Source organism: Mesoplodon bidens, assembly GCF_964165515.1.
Source record: "Mesoplodon bidens genome assembly, chromosome: 11".
In the NCBI taxonomy this organism is placed as follows: Eukaryota; Metazoa; Chordata; class Mammalia; order Artiodactyla; family Ziphiidae; genus Mesoplodon; species Mesoplodon bidens.
In genome coordinates, this window is record NC_138167.1 from 99715735 (window position 1) to 99743377 (window position 27643).

The 27643-nt window shown below is 39.5% G+C and overlaps 1 protein-coding gene and 1 long non-coding RNA gene across 2 annotated transcripts in view; one reads left to right on the plus strand and one right to left on the minus strand.

Annotated features, from left to right (window-relative positions):
- Positions 1 to 27643, minus strand: part of LOC308624552 — a 102907-nt gene that overhangs the window by 63401 nt on the left and 11863 nt on the right. The gene's annotated exons all lie outside the window — the stretch shown is intronic.
- The window catches only part of NAP1L1 (nucleosome assembly protein 1 like 1), a 32020-nt gene continuing 12978 nt past the window's right edge, over positions 8602 to 27643 (plus strand). The window contains exons 1-4 of the mRNA XM_081247866.1: positions 8602 to 8740; positions 18639 to 18675; positions 22978 to 23063; positions 24557 to 24659. Coding sequence (XP_081103992.1) covers positions 18659 to 18675; positions 22978 to 23063; positions 24557 to 24659 — 206 coding nt within the window. The 5' untranslated portion in view covers positions 8602 to 8740; positions 18639 to 18658. The remainder of the gene's footprint in view (positions 8741 to 18638; positions 18676 to 22977; positions 23064 to 24556; positions 24660 to 27643) is intronic.

A 27643-nucleotide genomic window follows, 5' to 3' on the forward strand; every position in this document is an offset into this window, starting at 1 on the left:
TAGCCCAGGGACAGGTCCTGGATCCCTATGAACCTCAATTTCCTCATCTACAGTAACTCACAGGGTTGTTGTGAGGATTAAATGAGCAAATATTTGTAAAACTCTATAGAACAGTATCTGTGGCACATGGAAGACATTTAATAAATTTTAGTGATTATTACTGTTGTTGCTGTCGACTTGATTTTTCTTTATTTCCATATTTTGTCTCTAGTTTCCTCCAATTGCTCAAATTTACTCTGCTACAACTGATACAAATCTAATTTTACTGCTCTTTGCTTCTTCTAGTTTAAGAAATAAGCTTTGAAAATATGAATCACAATTTGATCCTGCAGACAGAATATTGAGAAATGAAAAATATTGACTGTCTAGTTTTGGCAAAAGGTGCATAGCCACATTCCACTCCTTTAAAAACCAAAAAAGAAGAAACAAAAAAACGTATCCCGGGGGCTTCCCTGGTGGCGCAGTGGTTGAGAGTCCGCCTGCCGATGCAGGGGACACGTGTTCGTGCCCCGGTCCGGGAAGATCCCACATGCCGCGGAGCGGCTGGGCCCGTGAGCCATGGCCGCTGGGCCTGCGTGTCCGGAGCCTGTGCTCCACAACGGGAGAGGCCACAACGGTGAGAGGCTCGCGTACCGCAAAAACAAAACAAAAAAACAACTTATCCTGTAACTCCTCCCTGCTCCCTGGTAAGACCTTTCCAGATCAGTAAATTGATTCCTTTTTATTTCTGTACTACTCTCTCCTTCCCTTCTACCCCCATTGTAATGTGTTCAATACACGCCTGTTTGCACTTAACTAGTACAGGGTACTAATTAAATGGATGTACGAATTCCTGCCCCATCACGACAGTAACATGACTTATAACTGATGGTGTTAACCTTGATCTGAAACCGGGTGCTGTGTGCCAGTTTTCTCCACTATAAAGTTAACATTTTTCCCTTTCCATACTCTTCTTTGGAAGTGAGTCATTAAGTCCAGTCCACAACCAAGGGAGGGTGTGGGGAGAGAATTAATCTTTACCTCCTGGAAGGAGGAGTATCTACATCTATTCTTCGGAATTCTTTTATAAAGAAAAGTTGTCACTTCTCCAATATTTATTTCTTTATTAAATAATTTTTGTATCATTATGGACTCACGGATATTTATTTTATTCTTTGGGTTATAATCCAATACCATAATTATTTTCTTGCTGAAATTTTTTCAGCTTTGGCCATTGGGAGCTCTTTCAGATTGGCTCCTGTGTCCTCTTGACATGCTTCCATCACTTTTATTTTATCTTTTTTCAAACTTCCTTCCTTTTTGGCATTATAAGATATTCCAGACTCATATTTTCCCTCCCCTGTCCTAGAGTCAGCCGCTTCTCCTTTTCTAGGAAAATGGTATTTAGAAATCAAAATCAGGTTCCTGGGCATGCTTATTGCTGCTGGAATGTCACTGCTTCTAGGCCCTCTCAATGGACAGAGCTAGGAAATATGTGTATGTATAGTAAGCTATGAATACACACATCTATTATCTATCTATCCCTCTATCTATCTTGTATTTATCTATCTATCTATAAACATGAATTTCTACTGATCTCTCTGACCCTAATCCAGCACCCCAGGGCTCATCTCTTCTTGCTTATTTATGACATTTTCTCTAATAATGAGAGACCTGGCTCCCATTATCTACAATTATTTACTTATTTGTTTGAGCCTACTATTGAGTTAAACTGTGTTCTCCCAAAGTTAGTATGTTGAAGTCCTAGCCCCCAGTACCTCATAATGTGACCTTATTTGGAGAGAGTCTTTACAGAGGTAAGAGGTAAGCAAGTTAAAATGAGATCATTAGGGTGGCCTCTAATCCAATATGACTAGTGTCCTTAAAAATAAGGGAAATTTGGACACAGACACATGCATAGAGGGAGGAAGATGTGAAGACAGGGAGAAGATGAACATCTACACGCCAAAGAGAAAGGGCTGGACCAGATCCTTTCCTCACAGCCCTCAGCAGGGACCAACTCTGTCAACACCTAGATTTCAAACTGTGAGTAACCAGAACTGTGAGACAATACATTTCTGTTGCTGAAGCCACCCAATTTGGTACTTTGTTATGGTAGCCTTAGCAAACTAATACAGCTTTTCTGGTGTACAGGTAAATTAGTTTTGAAATTCCCAATACTTAGCCCTATGAGAAACAGATTTACCAAACAGAGTACAAAGTTTTTGCCTTTAGCCTTATAATATCTAGTCAAAACACTGTTTTCCAGAGTCAGTTCCTTTTCTACCTAGCCCTTCAATTAGGTTATATTATATATTTATAATATAGTTAGATTAATTTGTCACAGCCTGCATTCCATCCCAGGATTCCTCATCATCTTGGTTGATTTCTTTTTAATCTGAATACAGCAAATGGATTTTGATAAATGCATCGTCTGTAGGTATCCACTACCTGTAGAGTATAGACGAGTTCCTACCCTAAAACATCCCCTCCCTCTGCAGTGCCTTTGGACTCAACCCTTCACTCCTCCTGAATCCCTGGCAACCACTGGTATGTTTTCCATACCTATAATTTTGCCTTTTCCGTATGTCATATAAATGGAATTACATAATATATAGCCTTTTGAATCTGGCTCCTTTCACTTTAGCAAAAATGCATTTGAGATTCATACATGTTGTTGAGTAAATTAGTAACTGCTTCCTTTTTATTTCTGAGTAGTATTCGATTGTACCACTATTTATCCACTCACTTGTGGAACAATATCTTTGTTGCTTCTGGTTTTTGGCAATTACAAATAAAGTTGCTATAAATATTCCCCTCTAGGTTTGTGTGTGTTTCAATTCACTTGGGTAAATACCCAGATATGAGATAGCTGGTTCTTTATGGTAAGTGTATATTTAACTTTATAAGAAGCTGCTAAACTGACTTAATGACTGTACCATCCTGCTTTCATACCAGCAATGAATGAAGGTTCCTATTGTTCCACATATACACCAGCATTTTGTACCATCAGTTATTTTTTTTAATTTGAGCAGTTGTAATAGGTGTGTAATGATATCTAATTGTGGTTTTATTTATTTAATCTTATTTTATTTTATTTTTGACCACGACGTGCGGCTTGTGGGATTTTAGTTCCCCAACCAGGGATTGAACCCAGGCCCTCGGCAGTGAGGGTGTGGAGTCCTAACCACTGGACTGCCAGGGAATTCCCTGATTGTGGTTTTATTTTGCAAGCACTACATTTGACAGATTCATCCCTGTTGCCATATTACATCCCATGTTCTGCTGCATAATTCTCTATGAGGTGCATCTACCACATTTCACTATCCATTCTCCCAATAACAGACACTCCCACTGTCTCCAAATAATACCATGAAATTTATTTTCTTTATTCATTATGATCTCAGAGATTTCAGTATTTCTTTAGTTTCTTTTCATCATCAAGTTATTTCATACATGAGGGAAAATAATATCCAAACAGTCAAACAATATCCAAACCATATCTAAAAATCTTCTTGCATAGACTAGATTCTCAAATTTTCTCACATAGACTCTATGATAAATATAGAATTGATGCAATTATCTTCAAAAAAGGATTATTTAATAAAGCATTATGACTCTGGTTTGTTTTCAATAACATTTCTTTCCTTTCTCCCTCCCTCGCTTGCTTTCCTCCTTGCTTCTTTCCTTTCATTTCATCCCTCAAAAAATATTATTGAAGGTCTTTGCCTGTGGTAGTCATTGTTCAAGCCAGGGATATACACAAACAAGGACCCGACCCTGTAGTAGCTGACAATCTGGTGTAGTGTGTGTTGGGGGAGAAGGAAACATGGGAACATAACATACAGACATGCAGGAAAGAGTTGTTTAAAAACAGGCAAGAGAGTGCAGCCAGCTCTGCCCTGGTGAGATAGGAAGGTTCCCCAGAGGAGATAAAGATTTGAACTAGTTGTTGAAGGATTAATAGAAGGGGAGAGGGACTTCCCTGGTGGCGCAGTGGTTAAGAATCTGCCTGCCAATGCTGGAGACACCGGTTCGAGCCCTGGTCCAGGAAGATCCCACATGCCTTGGAGCAACTAAGCCCGAGCGCCACAACTACTGAGCCTGCACTCTAGAGCCCACGAGCCACAAGTACTGAAGCCTGCATGCTGCAACTACTGAAGCCTGCATGCCTAGAGCCCGTGCTCCACAATGAAGAGTAGCCCCTGCTCGCCGCAACTAGAGAAAGCCCACGTGCAGCAACGAAGACCCAACGTAGCCAAGAAAAAGAAGAAGAAGAAAAAGAAGAAGGGGAGAGCAGAGGGCATAAAAACACTTGTCATGTTGAGGGTCTGGTGAGTAGTTCAAAAATTATAGAACATGGGGTCCATGAAAGTGGGTAGTGGGAAGTATGGCTAGAAAAATAGGATGGGTTCTGATTGGGACGGGCTTTGCAAGGCTTAGTTTGTCATGTAGACATCAAAGAGCCATTGAAGGTTTTATAACAAAGTAGAGTTTATTAGACTTGTATTTCAGAACCATAACTTTGGCATATAGGTCAGAGAGGAATGAGATTGGTAATAGGGAGACCAATTGCAAGTCTATTACAGATAGTTCAGATAAGAAATATTGAACATAGGAATGGCTTGTTTTCTCCCTAAGTTGTCTATTTGTAAGAAACAAGGAAAAAAAGTAAAATCTGGGAAAGTAGAACTTTATTTGGCATGTAAGTTAGAAAAGAAAAAAAAAAAAAAACAGCCATCAAAGAGCAACATAAGGAATCCTTGCAGGGAAGGAACTGTTCTGTATCCTGCCTCACATGATGATACAGAAACTTACATGTGATAACGTTGTAGAGAACTAAACACACAAACACACAAGAGGACTGAAGTAAAGAGGAAATCTGAATAAGATTGTGGATTATTGTTATCATTGTGGTAAACTGGGTAAAGTTTATGTGGATCTCTGCATTATTTTATACAATTGTGTGAATCTACAATCATTTTAATAAAAATTTCAACTCAAAATGATAGCAAAATTAAGATATTTTCAAACCAAATATATATATATATATATATTAATCTCCTTTTGGATGTAGAGGAAGAGATTTAAGGCAACTTTTCCACAATTCCTCACTGGAATTTTGATTGATTTTATGTTGCAGTCATATAATAATTTGGAAAAAAAAATGGAAAAATAGAAAACCAACCAGATTCAAAACTAAGGTATTTAAATGTGTAGTTTTTTAGATGATAATTATGATTGGTGCCATATTTTACATATTGATTAATTGTGAGGGGAGAAAATAAACATTTATTGGGTACTTAAATGCAATCACTGCTCTGGGGGCTTACATATATTTTTCTATTTCATGCTGCTGAAGAGGCAAATTTTATTATAATTATTTACTATAATTATTTTATTATAATTATAATGCACTTTCCAGATGCGGAAGCCTAAGTGTCAGAATGTGTAAGTACTTTTGCAAGGTCACAGGTTAGGACTAACCTAAGCCTGACTTTCAAGCCTATGTACTTTCCTACCATGTAAGGACAAGTTACAGACACAAGCATATTTAAGACAGCATCTCTGTCCCTGACTTCTCTGGTTGAGCTCTACAGTGTCTGTACCCAATACTGAGAAATGTGGAATATAGTACTTTTGTGGTTATCAGTGTGGGTTATTTCAGCTCAGGAAAATATGTTTTCAAATTTGTGACAAGATAGCTTTGATAAAATATTTCGCAAAAAATAGAGTCAGATATGATTAGACTTCAGGGCAGTCCCTTCAACCTTTAAACGAAACAAAAACAAAAACAAAACCTCAGTAAGACGGTTATAACGTTTAACTATTATGGAGTGTTTACTATCTGTCAGGTGCCAGGTTAAGCAACTTACGTGCTGTTTAACATCACACAATGAAATAGGGATGAAACTTGGGCTATTTGACTTCAAAGCCACACTGCTAAACCACTGGGCTCTAATGCTGTAAGCATCTACCAGATGAAATGAATGGCGAATGAAGAAAAAAGGAACTCTAATGAAAAGTTTAGCATGCTCCACGATCAGTGGCCAGAGCCACCATTGACTGTAAATTAATTTCATGAGTTAACTACATTGTGTGGTTTGGGGGCCTAAGGGGGTCTAAGCCATGAGAAGATCTCAATGCTATGCTCACATCAGTCGCCTTCTACCCCGTTATGGGATTTGACTTTCTCCGCAGCTCTTTCACTTACTAATACCTAAGACTATTTCATTACTTGTCTATCACTTGTCCCACATCACCAGAACACAAGTTCAATAAAATTAAGAACCATGTCTTTCTTTTTTTTTTTTTTTTTTTGCGGTACGTGGGCCTCTCACTGTTGTGGCCTCTCCCGTTGCGGAGCACAGGCTCCGGACGCGCAGGCTCAGCGGCCATGGCTCACGGGCCCAGCGGCTCCGCGGCATGTGGGATCTTCCCGGACCGGGGCACGAACCCGTGTCCCCTGCATCGGCAGGCGGTCTCTCAACCACCGCTCCACCAGGGAAGCCCGAACCACGTCTTTTTTGTTCAATGCTGTATTTCCAGTGTGTCAAGTTGTTCCTGACATATAAATATTTGTTGAATTAATGCATAAATGATTGCCCTTCCTGGGTCTTAAATGGTAGAGGTTTAGATTTACAAACTGTGGTTCAAAAGATCACATTAAAAGGCATGCCTTATTAGCAATTTATTCGTGTTTCATTCCTTGGATTGGCTAGGATAATTGAAAGAAAGGGAGGAGGAAGCCGGAGGAAGGAGCTGGAGTAAAGGAAAGAGAGAATATAAACTGGTAATGAAAAAACCTTTAAATATGGCAGTGGGGGTTGAAGAAATTAGGAGCCTCGGATCAGTGCCTGAAATTGGTGGGGCACCCTGGAGTGGGATGGAAACCATCATGAAGGCTAACTTCTCAATTTGGTCTCAGATGTTCAAACCACCAAAGTGTAAGGAAAGGAGGTGGAAGTTATTTACCTTTTAGACTGCGGTGCTCTTGAGGACTCCATTGAAATTAGTGCCAAGTGTACTGACATTTTGGGCACTGGTCTACCTAGTGTATTGTAGATTCTTCAGGAGGAGTCATTATTGATGTGATTATAATCCTTATTAGCCTTACATCATTGTCAAGTAGGATGTATATGAAGACAGAAGGTTGAGAAAAACAAAATAATCACATAAGAAAACCCAAAATGAATGGATAAACTCAGTCATCTGTAGCACAGAGTGGGAAAGGCAACTAATTTCAGTGAGGTTGGGGAGTGCCGAGGAAAAAAACCATATCCTCTAAAATGGATTAGGGGTTGCTGCTGAACAGGAGAATTACGACAGATGACTCTAAGCAGTTAGAAGTTTCAAGGAATACAAGAGAGAATAGTTCTCAAACTTTTAAATCTCAGGACCCCTTTACATTCTTAAAAATTGAGGACTCCAAGAACTTTTACGTGTATTATGGATACCTATATTATCATATTTGAAATTAAAATTAAGAAATTTTAAGAGTAGTTATTCGTTATTTCATTTCATTTTAACAGAAAATAATCTTTTATATGAAAAGTAACTCCTTTTCAAAACAAAAAAAAATTGAGTAGAGTGGCATCGGTTCATGTTTGTGCAAATCTCTTTAACGTCCGGTTGAACAGCAGATGACTGGATTCTAATATTTGCTTCTGTTTCAGTGTTTCCATATCGCATGTCATGTAGCCTCTGTAAAACTCCACGCTACACTTATGAGAGAATGAGAGTGCCAAGGCAAATAACATTTTAGTATTATTATGGAAATACTTTTGACTTTCCCCTTTAAAGAGTCTGGGGACCCTTGGACCACACTTCGAGAACCACTGTTTTAAGAGTTAATATTAGTCAATCCAGCTTCAACTGAAAAGTAGCCATGAGGTTTCACAGGCCCTGAGGCTTTACATGGGATTTACTTTTTCAAAAAGATGAAACAACACTGTCCTCATTATAAAGCATCCAGACAATAAACAAACATGCTATTTTCATCCATCGAAAGTCCTAAAGGATCGCAAGTCTGGTAAAAGGATGGAGAGGTAGCAATGAAGAGCATCCCCGGAAGCCACGGGTACCCACTGAGTTAGGAGAAGCAAAACCAGTAGAAGACGCCGCCGAGGTGGTTAGAAGGAAAGAACTGTTGTTCTGAGGGGGGAAAATGGGCGGGGAGAGAAAATGGTTACCGGGGACCGGAGAGTTGCAGGAATTAGGCCGTGACAGCGTCGGGAACTAAGGAGCGCTCGCCATCAGGATGCGGCAAGCCGGGACCCGGTGGCTGGCCCCCTGCCCTCACCCTTCCCAGTACCACGCAAGGGGGACGAGGTGAGCGGGGGTCGAGGCTGGTGGGTCTGGCCCCTTCCCGGGAACGGAAGGGGTTGCGAGTTCCTTTCCAGCGAAGCGGGTAGAAAAGAGATGGCTGGAGGCGTAGTAAGGGGCGGAGGCGGGAACCCGAGGAACCCAAGCTTGGCGCGGGAGGTCTGGAGGTCGCGGGGGGGAAGAAGGACGGTTCTGTTGCTAGGCAACCCGTCCTGGACCCGCCTCCCGCTCGCGTTGCTAGGAGACGGCGAGGCCAGGGGGAGGGCGGCGGCGGGGGCCCTACGTGCTGACGCTAATTGTATATGAGCGCGAGCGGCGGGCTCTTGGGTCTTTTTTAGCGCCATCTGCTCGCCGCGCCGCCTTCTGCTCCTCCCGCCGCCGCCCTGAGTCACTGCCTGCGCAGCTCCGGCCGCCTGGCTCCCCGTGCTAGCCACCGGTAACGGACGGGAACTCGAAGGGGAAGGGGGGACGTAGAGGCTGCCTGCGCGGAGGGAAGGGGTGAAGGGACGGGGAACCGCGAGCGGGGGCCGCTGGCCGCCCGGGCCTCCGGTGCCGTCCTGTGAGGCCAGAGCCCGAGCCGTTAACGGAGTCTCGACCCCGCAGCCGGAGAGGGCCCGCGGGATCGGCCGGCGCTTCTCTGGGGAACCGCTCAGGACACGCGCGGGGGTCGGTGCGGCCCGCCTGCTAGTCTGCGCCGAGGTTCTGAGCCCCACCGGCTTCTCAGCGCGGACGGGAGCGAGGCCGCGGCGACGCCCGGGCGCCCGGAGGAGGCGGCGGCCGCGCCGCTAGGGACCGGCAGGCGTCTGGGGTGCGGCCCGGGCCCAGGTCTGTAGCCCACCGCCGCCTCGACGCCCCCGCTCACTCAAAAATAATACTCGGAGGGAGGCCGCTGGGGGATGGAAAGAACCGCGGAGGCTGCGAATTCCGATGGGAGGGAGGGGCTGTGAGGGGACGAGGCCCCTGGGCGGGGAGGGGGCGGGGAGGCAGCGAGGCTCCTGGGCTCCCCGCCCACTGTAGGCGGCGATGGGTCGGGGAGGGGAAACCCCCGGCGGCTTCCCTCCGCACGTGGCCACCGGCGGGGCCTGATTGGAGACCCCTGTCTGGTTGTCCCTACTTTACTGGAAGTTGTGGAGATGGTGGGACGTGAAAATGAATAGTGAGCCAATAAGTTCAGCCCTTGGGTTTCCAACTCCTCCCTGCTTCTCTTCGGTCGTAATCTTTTTATTGGTACCGGAGGAAAGTGAACGTTAGGTGCTGAATGATGAAGCAGGGCCTCCACTGCTAGGATTTTAAAGAACTAACACGTGTAAAGCGCTTACGTTAGCTTTTATTAACAAGAGATTCTTTTGTGTATCTCAAGTACAAATTAGAATTGGGATGGGTATCTTGACCAGAGTTTGTTATTTGGGGAGAATTGATCCTAATCAGTCTAAGCCTGAACAGTTCTAAGGTGGAAGTAAAGGATTTGGCCTGCAATGTCTTTAATTTTTCTAGGACTTCTATTGCTTTCTTACAAATTAGTTCCTTTGTTCACGTTCCCACTCTAAGATAGTTAACCAGTTTTGTTTTTAAGGTGAGTGGGATTATGGTGGAGGAGGTGGAATGCGGCGTCAATGTAAACGTACTGAGCGAAGTGTGTAGTCTCCTGCCTTGTCAGTGCGCCCGCTTTGCCCTCAAAAAGGCAGGGCAGGGAGACGGGTAATGCGGTCCTATGGGGAGGGCTGGGTTTTCCGAGTACAAGAAGAACGGGGCGCGTGATGTCCTCAAGGAGCCCCAATTGTATTCTCTCACTGTCTGATGATTCTGTGAGGACTGCGCTTTAAAAGCCCACAACTTAAAACTGCTTGCCTGATTTCAGGAGAGCTGAGCTGGAAAACGAAATTTGACATTTTTGAAAATACGTAGCATCAAAATACCTTTGCAGAGTAGTATTTAGTTCCTACTTAATTGTCGGTTTTAATTAATACTTCTATACGTACTTAGTAATAATACACTTTTGGCTAAGGGAAAAACCACATATCTAGAATAACTTATTTAAAGCTGACGGGAGGTAAATGAGGTTTACAGTGATCTTCTGGGGCTAAAGTCTCACGCTTCTTTCGAAGTTTCCTGAGTGCAAATTAATGGCACAAATCTAAAATGTGCCATTTACTTTTTAAGAAGACTGGTCCTTTCATACTAGTCTAAACACTTTCATAAAATGTATATGTTGCAAGGTACCTATTTTTGATATAGGACCTATTGACAGGGAAAATTACTAAGCTAATACTAAATGTGACACCCTTGTCCTCTAGAGATTAAAAAAAAACACCCAACACTTGTACCAGAACTAATTTAATCCAGGTGCTATTTTTTTTTTATTACTGACTCAACTTGCCCATATTGCTTCGAGATGACTGACTGATTGTAAACTCCCCAAAATGTATTCAGTACAGCGTCCTTTTTCAGGAAAGGGGGCTAAAAAAGGTAGAATCTGATCGACTTAAAGGTATGAAGATGTAAACATACTGCTTTGCTTACTTTATTTTCTGCTTGATTGTAAATTTGAAATATTAATGAAAGGGGATGAATCCTGATCAGTTTAGAAAACTAATGATCAGTCTATTCATATCCTCAAGTCTAATCAAACCTGTAATTACTTGTGTTCTTAGTTGATTCTTTGAGTAAATATTTTAGCTCCTGTTTGGACATACACCTTATTTCATGAGCCAAACAGGCAAATTGGTTGTCTAGATATAAAGTGTTGAGTTGTGATGAGTGCCCTGAAGAAAAAGAAAGTGGGGGAAGTGGGAGATAGTGTAGTATCTATAACCTTCTTTACATGAAGGAATTTGTTAAAACAGTAACATTAAGACCCATTTCATACTAATTTTATCTGAGTAAGTTCTCTCCCTGTTGGGCAGAGTAGGGGTTAGAAGGTGAGCAGGGTTGCTTTCACTCATCCTTGGAAGTAAGTTGCTTAGTACTCTGACTGCAGACCACTAGATCACATTACTGGGCTTGCCGTGGAAAGTGGCCTCTACGCTTCTGGTTACCAACTCTGCCATTTACTGCTACATATTTGGATGTATTTTTACTTGCTCAGAAGTTTTGTACATGTGATTTTTATTGGGAAAGGAGGCTATAATTTTGAAGAGTATTAATTTAAATTATTTTCTCAGGTAAAGAGGGTACGTAAGAGCACAACAGGCAGAAAATATTCTTGCATGATTATTCAGGCAGTGTTTTACTCTGCGTGTATAGTAACACATTTAATGCTCCTGGAGATAGCTAGTATCAACATTTTGATGAGGAAACTGAGGTACAGAGCAGTTAAAGAACTTATCCAAGGTTACATAACTGAGCAATGATGATTTATAATAAGGATTTTATATTGGTTTAAAGGGAGTTCCCTTGACTTAAACTTACACTGTATACATCTGCTTGGAATTTAAAAGCACCCTGCTTGGGTTCCACTGGGCTTCAAGGGAAAGTTCAAGCACTTACAATCCTGAAGATTTCTTCCAACATATGTCTGATATGTGAATAAATTGTTTTAGTTTGTTAATGCTGAGTGAATTTTCAAGAAATATCAGTATGTTTCTCTGCTGTTGGGTCAGATGATACCTTGGTCCCTTGAACAGAAGGTAGTGTTCTCAAATAGGAGTTCATTTGGCTTGGGAGTGAAATACAAAAGTCAGTTCTAGGTTGACTTTTGATATCCCTGAAGTGAAAAAAGTGAGCGTAAAGAATGAGATGTTCTAACTGTGAGGTTGTGCTGGAATCAAGTAAAGTACTGAGCCCCTGGACCACCGAAATTGTTAATAGAACAGCAATGTCCAAAATACAGATTTGTTTAAAATGCATTTGGAATGAGATATGAGGTCTGAGGTAAAGGGAAATTTTTTCCTTGGGATGTTACTGGCTCCCTTGAACTCTTTTGCTTTAAAACATTTGTAGTTGTTTTTTTTTTAATTCTTTAAAAATTTTTATTTTTTAATTCTTATTTTCTTACTTTTGTATTTTTGGCTGTGCCGCATGGCTTGTGGGATCTTAGTTCCCCAACCAGGGATCGAACCCACAGCCTGGGCAGTAAAAGTGCAGAGTCGTAACCAACCACTGGACCGCCAGGGAATTCCTAAAACATTTGTAGTTTTTAATGATTGGCTGTTTCACCATGAAGTAGTCATTTTCTGTAAAGGAATATAACTGTAGGTTACTATATAATCTATGTAGCAGTAGGCTGATAGGGGAGGCCCCTTGGCTCTTGGAATAGTGGAATTGGCATGGGTATTGGAAGTCAGATTTTAATTCCTAGTTTTTTCACTTGTGTGTTGCTGAGCAAGTTGCTTACTGATCTGCAAATAAGAGGAAAGCACGTAGTAATGTTCTACAGAGTAAAAGCTCCATGAATATTAGCTTTCTTTCCTTCTCATTGAAAGTAAGGAGAACAGAATCGGGTATACTGGAATGGTAGGATCATTTGATGTCTGGACATTTAGCTATTATAAGACCACAGAATAATCAAATGATGGTCTGATTGAATCACTTGTTTCCCCCTCTTTCTCCAATGGAAGATTTTCTTCGTGTTCAAGTTCTTGGGTTAAGACTTGCCTTCAGTCATGTTATGAACTGCCTTTCCATTGAGGTCTTCTGTAACATATATTGATTGGGTAGTGGGTTGAACCTTTGGTCGTAAACTTTAATCTCTTTAAACTTTAAAACAGTGATACCACCTTTTGGTTAAGGATTGTATTCTCCTTTGAAGCTTTTTGTATTCTTCCGTTGTAGATGTGTTTCTTATAAGTGGGATGTAGTTGGATTTTGTTAAATCTAGTCTGACAGTTTTAAAAGGGAGCCTTTAGTTGATTTATGTAATCACTATGATTAGGGTTAAATCTGATTTTTGTGTGTGTGTACTTTTTATTTGTCCAAAACCTGTTTTTCTTTTAGGTTGATGTAAAAATAGGTATAATTTACTTGGTGTTCCTTGTACTTGGAAGCTGCATATTCTCTTTCTGAAATTTTGGAGTCACCCTAGAAATTATAGCATGCTAACTTAAGAACATTAGAATAATCCGTTTCCTCCCCCCTTATTCTCACCACTGACAATGTCATGGTAGTTTAAATTTAACACTACACAGTGGTGATATTATGTCTTTTAAAATATTTGTTCAGGTATATGCTGATAACCTTATTTCCTCTCATTTCTTCTTGTATCTTTAGATCTTCTGTTTGGGATCACTTGCCTTCTGCCTGAAGAATATACTTAATAGCATTTATTAATGAGTGCTGGAGATACTTTTGCCTGATATTTCTGTTTCACCTGCATTCTTTTTTTTTAATTGAAGGAAACTTTTAATTTTTATTCTTATTTAAAAATTTATTTATTTTTGGCTGCGTTGGATCTTTGGTGCTGCGCGCAGGCTTTCTCTAGTTGCGCCGAGCGGGGGCTACTCTTCATTGCGGTGCGTGGGCTTCTCATTGCAGTGGCTTCTCGTTGCGGAGCTCGGGCTCTAGGCGCGTGGGCTTCAGTAGTTGCGGCACACGGGCTCAGTAGTTGTGGCTTGTGGGCTCTAGAGCGCAGGTTCAGTAATTATGGCACACAGTCTTAGTTACTGCTTCTCAGCATGTGGGATCTTCCTGGATCAGGGCTTGAACCCGTGTCTCCTGAAATGGCAGGTGGATTCTGAACCACTGTGCCACCAGGGAAGTCCCTCACCTTCATTCTTAAAGGATGTTTTGGTTGGGTGTAATATTCTAAGATCCTTAGTTATTTTCAGCACATTGAGCACACAGTACGTTCTTTTGTCTTTTGGTGTCTATTGAAGAGAAAACAGTCGTCAGTCTTTTGTGCCTTTGAAGTTAATCTGAGTCTTTTCTCTGTGTGCTTTTTGAGGTGACTTCTGTCTCTTGTCTTACATTTTCACTTACATATCTAAGTGTGGGTTTTTTATTTATCCTGATTGGAATTTGTAGGGCTTGTCTTTCGTTAGTTCTGGAAAATTCTTAGCTATTTATTTCTTCAGATATTGTGCCCACTCTGTCCTCTCCTCCTGGAACTTGGATTAAATCTTTTTTAGACATTATTGTGTCCTAAGATGCTTCTTCAGTATTTTTTATCCTCTAGTCTCTGCCATACTTCGGAAGATTTCTTCTAAGCTCACTTCCAGCTCACTTAATTCTCTCTCCATCTGTGTTTGGTTTACTGTTAAACCTGCCCATTTAGTTTGATTTCTGTTATTTTTATTTCTAGAAGTTCTGTTTAGTTCTTTGCCAGATTTGCTCTATCACCTTTAGTACATGACTGTTTCTTGTAGGTACTGCTACAGACACTGTATTTTCAAACTTAATAAGCATGATTGTTTTTTCTGTGTGGTCTTTTTGACAATATTTAAGTCCATTCATAGGATGGGCTTCTGTTGTATTCTTTTCTGTTGCCCCTATTGTTCTCAAAAATTACTTTATGAATTATTTAAGGTCTAGGATGAAGGCACCTTTCATTTACATTTGGATATGCAGGTGCCTAGGAATGCTGAGATGGCTTTAAGCTCATAGCTTAAGGTTTTGGGTGCAGTGCAGATGAGGTGAATTTGGGGTTTTGGACAGCAGGACTTGTTTATTATCTCTGAGAATATAGCACTTTGAGGTTCCTGCTTAATTTGGGAGGTTTTTGCTATAAAGATTTCCTACCTTGAATAAGTCCAGGGCTTTTGGTTTCACCAGACAGTAGTTCAAATTTGAGATTGGCAGTTGCCCTCAGGGCAAAAGCGGCTTCCTTCTACTTATCCTTTTGCTTCCTGTTTTGCCTTCAGTTTTGGGTTAGTAATTTCTTACTATCTTATTAACATTTTTCCATGCTTTTAAGATTTTAACAAATATTTTATTCTGTACTTTTAATTAGTTTTCATTGGTAGAGTTGGTCTGCATAATCTAGCTTGTCACTACCAGGAGTGGAAATTCTTCAGAACTCTTAGAAAGCAATTTCATGTCTGATAAATAAAATTCTCATTGATTTTACTTAATGTTGACTGCAATAAAAAAAATCAATGTAGGTGTTAATCTAAACTTGTGTTTCTCAGTGTGATCTGAATGTCTGAGACCACCTGCCTCAGAAGCTGGGTTTCTTATTTCAAATGTAGATTCTTGCATCCACTCCTTGGTTTTGAATCTGGGTATGGGAATAGCTCCTTTATTTTTAGTTTTTTGATTTATTTGTAATTCTAGATTTACAGAAAAGTTGTAGTTCAGAATTCCCATATGCCCGTTACCCAGTTTCCCCTAATGTTAATATCTTATACTACCTTGGTGCATTTACTGGTCAGTCTGCATTTGTCAAAACTGAAAGAAGCTGTTTTTAGCCATCACCCTAGCTAATTATGTTGCAGAAACACTGACTCCATGTAAAGGATAATTCAAAATGGACAGAATGAAAAACATTGTGTGTGTTTATTGAGTGTTAACTAGGTGCCAAACACGAATCCTTTACATGAATTTGCTTCCTAATAAGAGAAATCCAATGAGGAAACATCTTCTCCTGCTTTTTGAAGATGATGAAATAAGGCCAGAAGTTGTTCTCCTGAGCTGGCTAGATTGCTACAGAGCTCGTGTCAACCCAAGTGATCTGACTGCAAACGTAGGCACAAAAGTGTGTACAACCAAGAAGCCTAATGTAGCCAGACTGCGCAGACTGGAGAAGGCATCTGAAGAAGTGAATGCCAGCCTCTTCTGTCTTGAATCCTCTGTAATGAAGAAGCAAAAGAATTTCATTAAAGGAGTTTGAATTCTAAATGTGATGCCACAAGGTGGATACTGAGGGTAGAAGGGTAACCATTTTTCTGTGAACATGTTAAAATGTTATAAAAATGTGAATTTAGAAGTTCTGGGTGTTTTTTGTTTCATACTTTTGATAATTGCTGGATTTACTACACTGTATATTCAACCCAGCAAATTCTAAAATGTTATTAAATAAGTATCTGTATAGGGAAACCAAATAATGCAGAATGAAACGTAAGTTCTCATTTACTTCCAGTCTTTTCTCATAGGTAGCTCCTGTTAGGTTTCTGGTGTATCTTTCCAGAAATGTCTTATTCATAAGAAAGCATGTACATGTATGAGTATGCACGTTCATATATATCCAGATTGGATTTTGCCATACATCCTTTACCCCTGCTTCGGTGCTCTTTCCATATCAACTCAGATCTGCTTCATTTTTTTATTGCAAAGCATTCCATTGTATGCACATTAATACTAAGGGTTTTTTTTTTGTATACTGCTTTGTATACTTTGTATACTCCTGAAGGATATGATGCAGTGATTGGAAAAAGCAGATATAATACCTATAATCATGAATTTTATGGCCTGGTCAGTTGGGGGAGACAGACATTAGTCAAATAATCACAATAATTTGTAATTACAAACTTGAGACATCCTATGATGGAAAGAAATGGAGCTTTATAGGAGTGTGTGCAACCAAGAAATCTTACTTAGCCAGGATGTACAAGTTGGAGAAGGCATCTCTGAAGAAGTAAATGCCAGCCTGTTCTGTCTTGAAGTAAATCTTTGAGCTGAGAGCCAAAGAAAATGTATAGGACTGGGAAGAACCTATTAGGCGAGCATGAAACATTTACAGACCCTGAGATCCTTTAAGTTTTTTCAAGGTAGGTTCTCATAAGTGAATAACCAAGGCTGGAGATGGACATATTTAAGGCTTTTGTTATTCCCATGGCCAAGGTGCTCTGCAGAAAGGTAATGGTTTATAGGAACACTAGCCATATTTAAGAATGCATATTCACCATAATTTTCCCTGCATTAAAAGAAAATCCTTACTCTGATTTCATAGACAAATTTGAATCCCGCTTGTGTTTCTTTGACTGATTGAATATTTTTCTTATTTTTGAATTAGTATGTTCATTTTTTGCTAAATGTTTTGTTAATGCTAGCTAATTAACCAGCATCACTAGAGGAATTTATCAATGCTGTTAGAAATTATTTACAGCAAACAGAAAGTGTATAAAATAGAGTAGGATACATTAGGAAGAAATATTTCTAAATTGTCTAAAGGGTGGATGTTGGATCAGCAATACTATTCCAAATAATAGCACTTCACTGCTCAAATCAGTAACTCTTAATTCTTCAAGTGAAAAGCATATTAAGCATGTTGGTATGAGGAATCACATCTTGTAGCATCTTGTGAGTTAAACTAAGATTTTAATTTTTAAAAGATTAAAAATTGATTTTAATGTGGGATTCTAACCTTAATTTTTAAGAAAGTAATCTGTGCATTACCTATGGCATTCAGCCATTTTTCTGGCTCAGTGTAACACATTTTGTCTTAAGTTTTGGCATTTGATAACAAGAATTATTAAACTAAAAAAAAAAAAAGGATCTCCAGGGGGAGCATAATGAGTACAGTGCAGCATGTGGCAGGTTTTGACTTTTTAACATGAATTTGGTAAAAATTAATACTGTTAAAAATCAAGTGGGTTTGAGAGAGGTAAAGCAGTTGTCCACACAAAGACTTATCCTCAAATGCTCATAGCAGCTCTATTTATAATAGCCCCCTGCCAAAAGATAACCCACATGTCCATCAACAGCTGAATATTTAAACGTATAATAGAATATATGTTTTCAGTGGAATACCATTATACAGTAAAAAGTAATGAACTATTTGATAAATACTACAACATAGATGAATCTCAGAATAGTCTTTCTGAATGAAAGAAGCCAGACTGGGGGGAAAACAGTACATACTGTATGATGGCATTTCTATAAAGTTCTAGAAAGTATGAACTAGAGTGACGGCAGAGCAGCGGTGGCCTGGGGTGGGAAGCAGGACGGGGAGAAGGGGGGTGTCCTAACAGGGCAGGGGGAAAGCTGTGAGCGTGAGGGACACGGTCATTGCCTTGACTTCAGTGATGGTTCCATGGGTGTGTATGTATGAGAAAACGTGTCAAAGTAAAAACGTAAAATAAAGATCAAGTGGGCTTGATCTGTGAGGTACTGAGCGGTCCAGAAATTTAAGCGAAAATTGACCATTCATGGTTGTTAAAGGAATTTGAATAAAGACTCTTTGTATTGTTCCTTTCCTGTGATTCTAGCGTACATTAGATTTTCACCAACAGTGCTATTGTAAAAATCCTTGCCCAATAGATTCTGAATGCCAAGTAGTAACTTGTAAGCAGCATCCTCTGAAAAATTACTTCAGTGACTAGTGTCTATGTTCCGTGTTTTTTCTTGGAATAGTTTTAACGTGGTATTCATTTAAAGGGTTTTGGTTTCAAATGTTTTTATTGGTTATAAATAAGTCGTATGCTCTTTTTTTTTTTTTTTAACATTGATGTTTCTCTCCATAGATATTTGACGTTCATACAACATGGCAGACATCGACAAGTAAGTGGCAGATAGTTAGTTCCTTTTTCAGATTTGGCATCACTTTGTACCGTGTGATGTAGTTAACAGCGGTACAAATTATGTACTATGAAAATGTATGGTAATGACATGCTTTAGTGCCTGCTATTTTAAAAGTTGGGTACAATGTATTCAAGACAAAATATAGTATACATAATCACTGTCATAAATATAGTAAACCGTTTGTCAGTATTTATTCTTAGGGAAGTGCTGAGCACAATAATGAGTCATAAATATTTGGAGAATTCATTTTTACCATTTCTCAAAGATTTTACTACTTGCATTCTAAAGTATCATACATACAGGATAAAAAGTGTATGAAACGTATGTGTAGAGTTTAAAGAATAACAGTACACTTGTGTACAAGTTTTTAAACATGGATCATTCCCTTTAGAAGCCCTGTGCGCCCCTTCTCAGTTTCATCCTCCTTTTCTCTCCAGAGGTGTCAGTACTATCTTGGCTTTTGTCTAATTCACTTCTTTGTTTTTCTTTAGACTTTTACCACCTACAAATTCTTAATCAGTGTTTACTTTTGAAAATCTGAATAGCAGTTACAAACTTAGCTGTGTAAAGAAAAAAGCAGTATTAGTTGAAGGGTCCAAGGTAGGAAAATAAAAAGTAAAAGAGACTATCTGGGTCATGGACTGGCTTCAGCTTTCCTGAGTCTTTACAAGGGCTTATTTTGGAGAAGTCATTGGGCAAAGTCATACATCCTGGAAACACAGGTTTATTGAAGTTGGCATCTGTCAGGGTTCTAGTGTGGATGGATGTCGTGCAGAAGTATGGTGAAGGAGAATGAGGTGACCTGCACTGTTTGTTGCTATTTGTAATTTCACAATAGTCTGCCAACTCGGAATAGGTAAAACAGAACATTTCAGGATGAAGGGGTTATGATGTGAGCATCCACAGCTGTTGCAGGCAGCAGAACATGGAGGTGGGAGGGCAGGAAACTTATATCATAAGGGCAACACATTCAAGTCCTTCTAAGAATTTGGCCGATCATCCCATGTATACTGTCTTCAGCATAAAAAGAAGGGTGGTAGCAGACATTTTAGTGATCATGGCTGTCCAAGTGATTGTCTCCTGAATCACACTGCTCCCGTGTGCATCGCTTGACCTTGGTTGCACAATTGTCATGGTGGATTTAGTTTATCTTCCTGGGGTTTCCTTGTGTCTCTCCTCTCTTGGGTTTGCTGTTTGCTATATCCCATGTTTTCTTTTTTTGGTTCTTTGGTTTAGTACCTTCTTGGAAGAGTACAAGGGAAGTAAATTATTTTGAGATGGCATGACTGAAGATGACTATTTTACCCTTCTGCTTGATATTTGGGGTGTAGAATTGTAATTTGGGAATCACTTTTCTTTAGAATTTTGAAGGCATTGCTCCATTGTCACCTTGCTTCTAGTGTTGTTTTGTTGAAGTTCAAAGTCGTCATAATTCTTGATCATTTGTATGTAACACTTTTTTAAAAGCGTAGACATATATATCTATTTCTGGAAGTTACTCTGGCTTTGGAGTTGAGAAATTCTTACATTGTTGGGTCTTTTTTTTTTTTATCTCTTGTTAGGCGTTCAGTGGGGGACCCTCTCAGTCTGGCAACTGGATAGCTGTCAGTTCTAGGGAATATTCTTGACTTATTTTGCTGGTTGTCTTGTTCCCATTTTCTATTTCTGGAGCTTCTGTTATATGTTGGACTGGCTCTTGTGATTACCTTTTGTCCTAGTTTCCATCTTTGTCTCTTTGCGCTTCTTTCTGGGCAAAGCTGAAGAAACTTTACCTTTTAACTCTTGTATTGAGTGTCTAAATTTCTGTTGTTTTAGTTTTCAAGCGTTCCTTTGCTCTCTGTTCCTATTTTTGTAGCATCTTGTTCTTATTTCACTGATTGTAATGTCTTTTCTCTGGATGTTCTTTCCCCTGTATAGTCTGTTTGGTCTTAAATTTTTCTTGCCTGTTTTGGTCTCCATGTAGGAGGCTTTCCTCAAATAGGAGGTAATACTTGTTTGCTCATTAAGACTGGGTGGGGGAAATGCATAGTTGAAGGATGTTTTTTTTTTACAAGTTAATTGGCGAATTTGAGTGTTGGGAGCGGGGGAGTGCTTTCAATTTAGGATTTTAATGTGGGCTCACCAGGGCAGACATTTGTTGTGAGACTCCCCACTGTCAGAATGGCATTTTTTTCTGGGCTGGTCACATACCCCAGTAAAGAGTGTTTGGGTAAAGATATGGCTTCCATACATTTGGGAACTAACTTGGGAGAAGGCAGCCTGGGGAGGGGTCTCTGCATTCAGCATTCTATCAATAGTATGTATATATCCGTGATCCTCTAGTCTGAGCTTCCAGTTCCCTTTCCAGAGAAGAAACTGTTCTGCTAGAGTGAGAAAGAGGATCTAAGGATTTAACTTTCTTAGTTTTTGCCTGGGTCTCCCTATTTTATCCACCTTCATCCCCAAGCCCTAGAGTTCTAGAAGTGTCCTTTTTAAGGTTCTGTGTTTAGGCTGTTTCTCAGCTCTACCACTGCTGACTTAGACTTTAGTTCTCGATGAATTTGCTGCTTTTTGTCTCCTTGTCCTTCAGTATTTGTTTAAAAACCCCTTTGTCATAATTTTAGTAGAAATTTTGGAAGGATTAAGATCAGACGAGTAAGTGCAGTCTGTCATCTAACCTTCATTTTGTCTTAAACTTTGAAAAAAGAGTAAATTGGTTGTGGTAGCTTGACTCTGCCCTACCCTTCTCATCCCATCATTTACTGTGGGACGCCTGTGAGCTCTTAGGAGGGCAGGAGGAAGAGGAAGATGCTTGTTCTTTAAAGCACGAGTCCGCAGACTTTTTCTTTAAAGGACCTGATCATAAGTATTTTGGGCATTTTGGGCTGTGAGGTTTCTGTTGCAGCTCTTCAGCTCTGCCGTTGTAGTGTGAAAGAAGCCAGAGACAATACATAAATTAATATGGCTGTGTTCCAATAAAACTTTATTTACAAAAATAGGACTGGGCTGGATTTGGCCATATGACACAGTTTGTGGACTTCTGTTTTAAAGCTTTAAGTTTTAGATGTTCAATAAATGATAGAATGAGATGGCACTGGAGGAAGAGCTGTTACATGTTGTCTTTATGCTTAACTTTATAGTGAATAAAAGATAGTCCCAAAATAATCTGTATTGTTTCTGATGGGAAGGCTGTTTTTTTTCCCTTTGTTGACAGAAACAGATTTTTCTAGCAGAATACAGTTGACCTTTTCTATAGTTCCTATGTGAAAATTAATTTTTCAAATGCTATTTCTAGACATGAAAGCAACTAATTTTCTAAACCAAATACCATACTAAAATGTAAAATAACACAAGGAATTGTATGATGATCTGTATGTTGAGTTAGATATCCTCATTCCCCGTTTTAATGCTGATTGTAATCTCATGTTCAAAAACTAGATTTTTAAGATGAAATGGGAAGAATGTTATTACGTTTTATCTTCTCTTTCAATGGTCCATCCTTCTGGCTTTACTCTAAGCATGAAGTAGACTCAGGTCTTCTTAACTTTTACTGTTCTTCCCCATCTCCCCTATGAAGTGAAGAAAAAGGAAGGTCCAAAGATAGTAAATACAGGCTGATGCGGTTGTTCCACAGCCACCAGGGATCCAGGATCCTTCTGTTTTTCCAGATTCCTTAATTTATTCTTAGCTGGTGAGTTCCATTCGCTAGGATGCCTCATGGTCCAACACGGCTGCTGGAGCTCTAGCCATCATATCCGTGTTCTAGGGAGGGAGCAATATCGAAAAGGCTTCCAGCTGTTTACCATTCTATTAAGGAGGCTTTATATATATATAAAATTCTACATTCCTCTTTTTTTTATCTTACTGCCAAAATATGGTTATATAGCCACATCTAGCTGAAAGGTAGGCTGGGGATATGTTGACTTTTTAGCTTGGTGTATTACCATCTCATATGAAATCAGAGTGCTGTTACTAGGAAGAATGAAACCAATAGATTTGGGTAGAAAACACATACTTTCTGACATTACATTCTCTGAATCACAACCTGTCAAACCACATTTTTAAAGCTTAAAGTATAAACTTTATATTAGACCATATGCTTTTAAATGAAATTTTAAGTATTTCCAATTTGTCCTTGTTTACATATGAAGTTAGAAAACTGAATCACCCTTTGGGTTTCCTACTTCATATTTTTGAAAGAGGAATATTAACCTAGAAAATGAACTGAAGTTTTCTATAATTTTTTTTTTTTTGGGTAATTGGTACATTTGAACCTTGGTGTGTGATACTATAATATTATAGCAAAGAACAGTCTGAACTTGATCAAGATTTGGATGATGTTGAAGAAGTAGAAGAAGAAGAAACTGGTGAAGAAACAAAACTCAAAGGTATTATTTTAAATTCCTTCAGGAGCCAGTGATTGCTGGCGCATGTCTTCTAGAGGGCAGTGGTAAATACCATTCTCTTTTTGGATACTTGTCCACTGTACTGACTAGCCAAACCTGCAGTAACAGTTGTGTGTGTGTACATGTATGTTTGGGGTGGGGAGGGGGAGGGAGGGAGGGAGGGTCAGAGGGAGCTGGAGCTGGAGAGGAGCGGTAGTGAGGGAGGGGGGAATGGATGCAGTGACCCAACAGAAGTCACTGTGTGTACGCCCTACTGCTGGAGGGATGTCATAGCTTGTCAAACTGTTGCCGGTGAGATTTGTCTCAAGTTAGGTACGTTATAGGTGGTGGTAGGAGTTGTTTCTAGTGGTGCTTCTAAATAACACTAGCTTAGACTTATTTGAAAACGTTTAGTATTTAATATGTAGAAAATATGTAGTGTGTGTGTGTCTGTGTGTTTTAATCCATTCCAACCAATCAAAAAGAGACATTTATTAAATGTAGACAAAATCATTCAAAATTTTCTTTAGCACATTATTTTTCAAGGGGGTAATAATGGTAGTGGGGAATTATACTGCTTTAGGATATGCCCTGTAGCTTAGGAGCCAAGAATATCAACGTACCAGATGACCCAACTTCTCATTTTTAAGCCAGAATGAGGTTTATTCTGAAAAGACTGCTGAACTTGTAGCTTCAGCTTTCATTGTGCAGCGTTTTTTTAAAAGATACAGGACTGTATCTTTAGTGGCCAGTATTGGTATTTCTGAAAGCATGTTGGTTATCACAGCTGTACATCATCCAGTAATAAAATCAGTATTAGAAGTAAATTGATGTTTAAAAACATAAATTGGGAAAATTAATGGTAATTTTTTGGTAAAGTCTGTATTGATGGAGAAAATAAGATAGCAAAATAATTTGCATAAATCTAGGTTATTTTTGGATTTAATATAATTTTTAGATGCCATTAATAACCAAATTTTGTTCGGCTTTAGTTACAACTTTTGACTATCTCAGTTGTTAACTTTCTCTGTTCAGATACCCACAAGCACATTATATAAGCATCAATGAAACGTTCAGATTCATTTGACCATCTTTGTCCCAGGCTTGAAACTGTCACTATATTTGCAGTTTTCTTGTATGTGTTGTTTGACTTCAAAGGGTTATCAAGGATCATAAATAGGCATCTGTATGAATCTTCGAGCTTCCCAAAACATAAGGTGGGTAAAGCACAAGATAGTAGGAAAAGAAAGGATAATGTTCATAGTAGTTGTGGCAGTGGCCTTGAGAAATGGTGTACGTTAGACATCATTAGAATCTGAACTTTTCCTGTACACTGGGTTTTCCTAGAGTGAATTTTCTTTAGCTTGTTGCTTGTCTCTACTCATACCAGCGATTTATGAGCTAGTCAGGAAAGTTTCATGATTGGATTGTCCTATTCAAATAGCATGATACATTTTCATAAAATCCTTCTTTCAATGCCCTTTTTTTTCCCAAAGCGCGTCAGCTGACTGTTCAGATGATGCAAAATCCTCAGATTCTTGCAGCCCTTCAAGAAAGACTTGATGGTCTGGTAGAAACACCAACAGGATACATTGAAAGGTACAAGTTCTTCTTTTTCATAGTCCTTATTTATCTTTCTATAATCAACGTTGCAGGTGTATATTTTTAAGGCCATCTGGGACTTAACGTATGTCACAGTGGAGAGCTAGTGTTCATTAGTATCTAGTATAGGATTATTGGGAGTTTAAAATTTTGCTGAGTACAGGTTTAGAGTTGGTCTTTTAAAGTTTATTTTGGTTCATCTCCGTAGGAAGTATACTGATCTTAAATCATTTCTGAGATTTGTTAGAAATGCACAGAATTAGAAGAAATACAGATTTCTTATTTATTTCATTGGCGATATAAATCACTAATAATAGCCCAAATATCTTATTCTGCTTATAATTTTTTACATAACTTTATAATTCTAAGATCTATCCACATTGCTGTCTATATGTATCTCTCTTCATTAGTTTCTAGCTTCTAAATGTTTCCTGGTTCTCTGTGATGTGTGTCCACCATGCTTCGCTATATGCTTTTTCCTTGATGGTCATCCAGTTTGTCTCCAAGCTTCATCAACACGAATTCAGTTGTGATGTTGTTCATGCTTGTGTATGTCCTCTTAAGGAGCTGTGTAGGGATTTCTTTGGGATATGTACTTAGTGGAATTGTTAATTATGGGATATGCAGACCTTCAGTACTTCCAGGTGCTTTCTGCAATGCCTATATCCAGTATGTGAAGGACGCTTTACCCTTGTGTCCTTGCCAACAGTTGACATCATTCAGCTTTATAGTTTTTCTGTTTTTACCAGTCTAAGAGGTGCAGGCTCATTTTGTTTTACTTGTATTTTCTGATTTCTAATGAGTTGAGCTTCCTTTCATAATGATTGCGAGTGAGCCTTTTATGTTGCTCATTTTGTACCCTTTTGCCCATTCACATTTTGGGGTTTACTATCTTTTTTAAAAATTAGTTTATTTTTGGCTGCGTTGGGTCTTTGTTGCTGCAGGTGGGCTTACTTTAGTTGCGGTGAGTGGGGGCTACTCTTTGTTGCGGTGCACGGGCTTCTCATTGTGGTGGCTTCTCTTGTTGCGGAGCACGGGCTCTAGGCGTGTGGGCTTCAGTAGTTGTGGCACTCGTGCTCAGTACTTGTGACTCACATGCTCAGTAGTTGTGGCTCGTGGGCTCTAGAGCGCAGGCTTAGTAGTTGTGGCGCACGGGCTTAGTTGCTCCACAGCATGTGGGATCTTCCTGGAGCAGGGTTCGAACTTGTGTCCCCTGCATTGGCAGGTGGATTCTTAACCACTGTGCCACCAGGGAAGCCGTGGTTTACTGTCTTTTTCTTGTTTTGTAGGAGTTCTTAAGTATTCTAGGTTTTAATCCCTTATCAGCTTTAGACTTTGTAAATAATCTATTGTCATTTCTATTAATTTTGTCCATGGTGTCCTCTATTAAACAAATCCTTAATTTTTATGTTTGTTAAATTTTTTGACCTATGGCTTGTTCTTTTGAAGATAAGTCTTTCCTTACTCCTACATTTCCTATTGACTAGTTTTACCTTTTACCTTTATTTAGGTCTTAATCCCTTTAGAGATGACCTTTGTATTTCATATTAAATAGGCATCTTTCTTTCCTTTCCTTTTTGGTGAGCTAGTTTTTATAATGCTTCACTAAACAGTTCATTCTTCCCCCATTTATTTGTGTTACCACCTTTATTGTATATCAGATTCTTATAAACACCTTTGTTTGTCTCTGAGCAGCACTCTTCATTGGTTTTTTTGCCTGTTCTTTTGTCATTGTCCCACTTAATTACTCTGGCTTTATAGTATGTCTTAATATCTGGCTGGGTGAGTTGCTTTTTTCTACCACCACTCATCCACCATGGAACACACTTTTAAGGTTGATCTTACCATCTGTAGCCCTTTATCCCATGTATGGTTGAGAGTAAGTTTATCAGTGTTCTCTTAAAAAAACAAAAACAAAACCCCTCAAAATAACAAACAAAAAACTAGAATTTTCATAAGAATTCCAGTATCTTTTTAGTATTAAATTGTCTCATCCATATCCTTGTATTTATTCAGATCATATTCTGTATCTTTTATTACAAAGTTTTCTTCTTGGTTAATTCCTCTATATCTGTGTTGCTGTTGTGAATAGTATTTTTCATTGTATTTTCTGGTTGGCTGTTCTTGATAAAGGAGTACTACTGATTATTATTTTTTTTCTTTTTGTGGTATGCGGGCCTCTCACTGTTGTGGCCTCTCCCGTTGCGGAGCACAGGCTCCGGACGCGCGGGCCCAGCGGCCATGGCTCACGGGCCCAGCCGCTCCGCGGCATATGGGATCCTCCCAGACCGGGGCACGAACCCGTATCCCCTGCATCCGCAGGCGGACTCTCAACCACTGCGCCACCAGGGAGGCCCCTGATTATTATTTTTTTAAAGTTGATCTTGTGTCCAGAAACCTTGCTACTCTTACTGTATAGTAATTTGTTCTGTTATTTCTCACATAGCCCAAAGGATCTTATCTGCAAGTGGCAGTTTTAACTCTAATCTTCCACATTACACCACACTGCATGTTTATTTTTCTTTCTTTGTAACATTGGCCAGGACTTTCATTACTGTGTTAAACATCAACGTTAAAAATGGGCATCCTTGTCTTATTTCTTATCTTAACCAGGAATGAGTATGTAATCTCTTCATTAATGTGTCTATTTGTGATTTATTATGACCTTTTTTCCTTTATCAATTCAGATGGTCTTTTGACTTTTTCTTTGAATCTACTAATTGTATATTAAATATGTTTTTGGAAATCTGAGTTGGGTAGTTAATATTTTATTTAGGGTCCTTATTAATGAAAAGAGCTTGTGTGTGCCTGTACACACACTCCCTCCCTCCCTCCATCCATCTCTCTCTCTCTCTCTCTCTCCATCTCCCTCCCTCCCTCCCTCCCTCCCTCTCTCTCTCCCTCTCTCCCTCTCTCCCTCTCCCTCTCTCCCTGGTTTTAGAGTCAAGATTTCAACTTGACTAGAAATAAACAAGATTGCT